The sequence below is a fragment of the Budorcas taxicolor genome, chromosome 11 (genome assembly GCF_023091745.1).
Source record: "Budorcas taxicolor isolate Tak-1 chromosome 11, Takin1.1, whole genome shotgun sequence".
In the NCBI taxonomy this organism is placed as follows: Eukaryota; Metazoa; Chordata; class Mammalia; order Artiodactyla; family Bovidae; genus Budorcas; species Budorcas taxicolor.
In genome coordinates this window covers 137,848,942-137,854,455 of record NC_068920.1, presented here as the reverse complement: position 1 = coordinate 137,854,455, position 5,514 = coordinate 137,848,942, and the positions used below count along the sequence as shown (strand labels likewise).

The window sequence follows — 5,514 nt, the reverse complement described above, 5'->3', positions numbered from 1 at the left end:
CACACTAATTTGTCCTGTTCTAGCCTGCAAGTTTCTCAGCCCACCCATCCGGGCTTCAGCCTATTCTTGCCTAATGGGGTGTGGGGTGGTTGGATTTTATTGCACTACTTACTTCAGATAAACCAGGATCCAAATTAATCCTGCAAACCAGGACTGAGGCTGCCCTTTTCTGTCTGGTTACTTCCTGAGTGTACCTGAAGTTCTGCAATCAGCCTCGACCTTCCCTTTTCACTGACCCTCTTTCCCTGAACCTTCACCTGGAGACCTTAGGCTGGGTGCCCGAGAAAGAGGTAAAGCGACTGGCTTGTTAAAGCCGGAAACCGGAACCAGGCCCACCCATGAGGCACCCTCTAGCAGATTCAAACACGGCCCAGGGAGAGAACCCTCGTGGAAGGATGGTGGCAGGCTCGACAAGGGGAGGGGCTGCTTCTAAAAGAAAAAAGAAAAAGAAAAAACAACAACAAACCACAACCTTGATTGGAAATAAGCCTGTGTGCGTGTGTGTCTGCGTGTCTGTGTATTTAAAAACAAAACCACGTTAAAGGAGCCGCTCCCTACCCTACAGGTCCGACCACCCGCTGGGAGTTTGCGAAGCAAGCAGGGCAATACGAATGGGAGAGAGTCATTCACGCGCCCACAAAGTGCCTCCTGTCTCGGAACCGCTCGCCCAGGCCCCGCGGGCTGCTCCGGGCAGCCTTCTCCAGCCCTTCGGTCCCGCGCGCAGAAAAAGCGAACCTTGACGCAGCCAGAGACCCGCAAGCTCCCGCCGCGGCGGCAAACTCCCCAGTCGCCGCCTCTCCCAGCCCCGCGGCCTGGGCAGTCAATCAAGCCCGCCCGGCCCCGCCCGTGGGCTGCAGGGGACGGCCAATCAAAGCCAAGCTCCGCAGCGATGAGCTCAGTCGGCTTGCTTCCCATTGGACGGCTATATTAAGAAAGTCGCCGAACTCTTTAAATAGCGGGCGCTAGGGCCGCAGCCTGCATCTGCCGCCGCAGTCGGGGTGAGTTCGTGTTCTCTCTTGTGTTTTCGCCTAGGCCTAGGGAGATCCAGGAGGGAGCTAGGCCGCGTCCGCTTGCTCTGGCCACCGTTTGCTCACAAAGGCGCCGACCCGAGACCAGGGGCGAGGAGAGCGGCCGCCGCTCGGGAGCAGCGCGGAGACGCACCGTGCGCCCTATGCCCCCGAGTCCCCCACCGCCCCCGCCGCGGCAGCCCGAGCACTACGAGGGAACGCGCGCCATCCCGGGACCTGGGTGCAGCTAGCGACCCTTGTCCCCAGCGCGCAGCCCGAGGTGAGCAGTGAGCGGCGAGCGGGACGGCAGCGAGGCGTTCGCGGGGCCCCTCCTGCTGCCCGGGCCCGGCCCGCTTATGGCGGCCATCCGCAAGAAGCTGGTGGTGGTGGGCGACGGCGCGTGCGGCAAGACGTGCCTGCTGATTGTGTTCAGTAAGGACGAGTTCCCCGAGGTGTACGTGCCCACAGTCTTCGAGAACTATGTGGCCGACATCGAGGTGGACGGCAAGCAGGTGGAGCTGGCGCTGTGGGACACGGCGGGGCAGGAGGACTACGACCGCCTGCGGCCGCTCTCCTACCCGGACACCGACGTGATCCTCATGTGCTTTTCGGTGGACAGCCCGGATTCGCTGGAGAACATCCCCGAGAAGTGGGTGCCCGAGGTGAAGCACTTCTGCCCCAACGTGCCCATCATCCTCGTGGCCAACAAGAAAGACCTGCGCAGCGATGAGCACGTCCGCACAGAGCTGGCCCGCATGAAGCAGGAACCGGTGCGCACGGATGACGGCCGCGCTATGGCCGTGCGCATCCAAGCCTACGACTACCTCGAGTGCTCGGCCAAGACCAAGGAGGGCGTCCGAGAGGTCTTCGAGACGGCCACGCGCGCCGCGCTGCAGAAGCGCTACGGCTCCCAGAACGGCTGCATCAACTGCTGCAAGGTGCTATGAGGGCCGCGCCCGACCCGCCTGCCCCTGCCAGCGCGGCTCCCCATCCCGGGCCCGTCCCCCACGAGCCCGGAGAAGGGGAGAACCTTGCCCCCCCCAAAGACTCCCACCGGACTGCCTGGCGTCTGCTTTCAGCCCCGGCAGCCGTGGCCTGGAGACTCAGGCTCTGGCACCCGAGAATCGGCCGCGTGGTAGGCACCCGGCGCCCCCTTTCCAAGTGTCTGTGCGTCCGGCTGTGTGGCACAGGCTTGGCCACCCCACTGAGTGCCAAGGGTCCCCTGAACACCATTTTCTGAAGAGCCAAGCCTCTTCAGGGTGTGTGGCTGTGTGTATGTTCGACTCCCCGCTGCCGAGTTTTCACCCCACGCCAGCCCCTGCTCTCCCGACATGAGCTTGGCGCCGGGGTGCGGCCGCGCCCCATCGGATGTGCGTCTGTAACCAGTGAGCGCCTGCTATGCCCTGTCTGTAACATAGACCTCGGGACCTGCGGGAGGGGAGGGCTGGGGAGGATGGGGTGTTATATAAATATAGATATAATTTTATTTTCGGAGGTAGGATGGTGTTATTTAATGGTGGTGGTGGGTGGAGTGACAGGGCGCTAGAACAGCTCCAGCCGGGTCTGAGTGAGGCGTCATCCCAGCACGAACAAGACTTGGCCATGTTTCCTACCCCTGGGGAAGACATTTGCAGATGACTTGGGGCCTGAGAGGACACAGCTTCCAGACTCCTGTCTCCTGCCAGCCAGCCCCCCCACCCCCAACCCCCCGGCGAACCCCTCACTAGCCATTGAGAAGGAGGGGTGAAGTGTGCTGCAGGTTGTTTTTGCCATAAGCGAACTTTGTGCCTGTCCTGCAAGTGAAAATTGTTCAGTCCAAGAAACTGATGTTATTTGATTTATTTAAAGGCTTAAACTTGTTTTTTTTCTTCTTTTTGGAACGAATTCTTTGCACAATTGTTTCATTGTTTGACATTTAATGCACTTGTCATTTGCATAAGACAGTAGCATTCTGACCACACTTGTACGCTGTAACCTCATCTACTTCTGATGTTTTTTTAAAAAATGATGATGACTTTTAAAAAACAAGGAGAAGAAAAAGAAACCACTAATTTTTTTCTTTTGAAAAAAGTGGCAACACTGTTCTATTTTGCGATTTTATTTGTGCACGTATGGGCACTCTTTTGATAAAGGGCAGTAACCAGTATTAGGGCCTATCTAAAACCTTGTGTTGTTTTTCTTTTCCCTCAAGGCAGTCTCTAAAGCTGTGTGAAATTTTCTCTGCATCTCTGTACAGAGAATAAACCTCCCTCTTGTGTCTCTTTTCTCCCCCTCCCTTCCCCATCCAGTGGTACTTCTACTAAATTGTCTTGTTTTTTTATTTTTTAAATAAACTGACAAATGACAAAGTGGTGAGCTTATGATGTTTACATAAAAGTTCTATAAGCTGTGTATACAGTTTTTTATGTAAAATATTAAAAAACTATGATGATGACATTTATAAAATGGCTCCTGTGGTTTAATGATGTGTAAAAATCTTGTGAATTTGAGGGCAAGGGGAGAACTCGGCTAGGTGAGGCTCCACTAACTCTATTTCCCTCCAAGTGTTTGTAGGAAATGGGGATGAAATCTCTGAGGATGTGAGGGGATTGGGTGGCCAAGGATGACCAGGTTGCTCCTGCCCCAGGGCCAGAGGTTACCCAGGCTCCCAGTGCCACAACCTTTGACCTAATGTGAACTGTCTGAATGGCTTATACACTTGTGTCTAAGTCTATTTTGGAGCCTGTGTATCCTATTCTTTGAAACTTGGAAAGTTGTCATTTGTGCAATCAGATAACTTTTTAGATACCTTTTTTTGGGGGGGGGGGGGGGGTTGTTTTTGTTAATCACTGTCCCAAAGACTGGTTCCTGGGTTCCCTTCAGATCTTCAGGGGTTACACAGTGTCCCCCTGAGATTGTAGGATGTTATCTCTAACCTGAGCTCCTGGGTAGAAGTGGGGGAGAGCCCAAATCAGAAGCCAATCCTTCTGCTGTGGAACTTTCATTTGAGTGTCTGTATGGAGCCCAGAATGCTTTGTTCTAAGTACCAAGAGTAGCTGCCTTACCAACAGAACACTGGAGGTCTTGGGTGGCTGCTATTTAAAGTTGGAGCAGCCAGGTTCTGAGGTGGAAATATGATGAGCTCTAATTTCAGACACTCAGCCTGCTGCAGTGGGTCTCAGAACCAGACAGGCAGATTAACTTTCAGAGACCACATCAAAATCCCTCTACAGGTATGATGGCTCAAAATTGCCAGCCTCAGCAGCTTCTAGGAAAGGTAGCAGATACTGCCAACCTCCCCTGACTACCTAAGACATGTGGTTTTTGTTTTTGGAATCAACACTTTATGGGTTTCTAGGTCTTAGTTGCCACCCACTGCCACCCACTCCATCCCTCTGCCTCCCTTCCCCCCAGGCAGAGCAGAGAAGGCCCCTTTTAAAGCCCTTTGCTTTAAAACTTGAGGCTTCTGTCTCCCAGTCTTTCCCCAGACTCCCAAGAGCTTTTGCTGAGTAAAGCAAGCCTGGTTACTGATGAGTTTTCACCCACTTAAAAACAAACAAAACACATCAATAACAGGGCCTCCTGCACAGCCAGGCTCATTGGTTAACAGAGGTTAATTGTCTGGGCTGCTGGAGGCACAGAGCAAAGAGAGGCTCCACTCAAGCTGAGGGAAGGATCCGCAGCCTCATCCTTTCCCCAGGTCCTGACCACACACACCTCCATCCCTCAGCCATCTTTGTCTTCATTTTCAAGACAGAAATTTCCACTGAAAAACAAAATGTTGACTTGCAAGTTTTACAGCTTGCAGATCCTTTGGTACCAGGGAGTGCAGGACTCTGGAGAAGAGCTCAAGCTTGGGCTTAGCGCCCAGGATTCAGCTTTGCAACTGGCCAAGAGCCTGGAGACCTTTTGAAAGGGCCTTTTCTGGGTTTCCTGCCTGCTCTAATCTGCCTGGTACCTATTGCTATCTGGTTTTTGTTGTTGTTGTTTTTTTTTAATTTTAGGAAGACAGCCACCCAGATGACGCATGGCAGCCTGGGTTATGCTTGTTTTTAAATGCATGGCATTTAATAATGCTGCCGGAACACACTCTTCTTGCATTAGATCCAACTGGAAAATATAAAGATGAATTGCTGTAGGCTGGAAAATCAATTAGGAAAAAAAGAGGCAAAACATCTGGTGTTACTCCTAGGATATGAACATTCATTTTGCACATTTGAAATAAATGTGCTGAGTTCATTTAATTGCCTGTTGAATGGTTTCATGGATAATAGTGGGTGTTTCATTGATCCTGGGCATTTCATAGCAAAGGGCATTGGCTTGGGTTCTTGTTTAATCTTAATTTGAAGTCAGTCTGGCTTGTGTTTCTACGGTCTTTTTTCACATGTGTTTCCGTGTACTTAGAACAGGGGTTTTCAAACTCAAGCCTGAGTTAGAATCATGTGGAGGGCTGGTTAAAACACGGATGGCTGGGCCTAGCTTCCAGAGTCTCTGATCAGCACATCTGGGGCAGAGAACAAGTGATGCT

General features: G+C 52.6%; 1 protein-coding gene across 1 annotated transcript; it reads left to right on the top strand.

Annotated features, from left to right (window-relative positions):
- The first annotated feature begins 993 nt into the window (after positions 1-993).
- On the top strand, positions 994-3,442 carry RHOB (ras homolog family member B). The gene has a single exon (XM_052647709.1). It carries the CDS (start codon positions 1,364-1,366, stop codon positions 1,952-1,954), a length of 591 nt encoding a protein of 196 aa, XP_052503669.1. The 5' UTR covers positions 994-1,363; the 3' UTR covers positions 1,955-3,442.
- Positions 3,443-5,514: the final 2,072 nt, after the last annotated feature.

What these genes read in the sequence shown, in the direction of transcription:
- RHOB (XM_052647709.1), top strand. Translation starts at nt 1,364, where the DNA reads ATGGCGGCCATCCGCAAGAAGCTGGTGGTGGTGGGCGACGGCGCGTGC.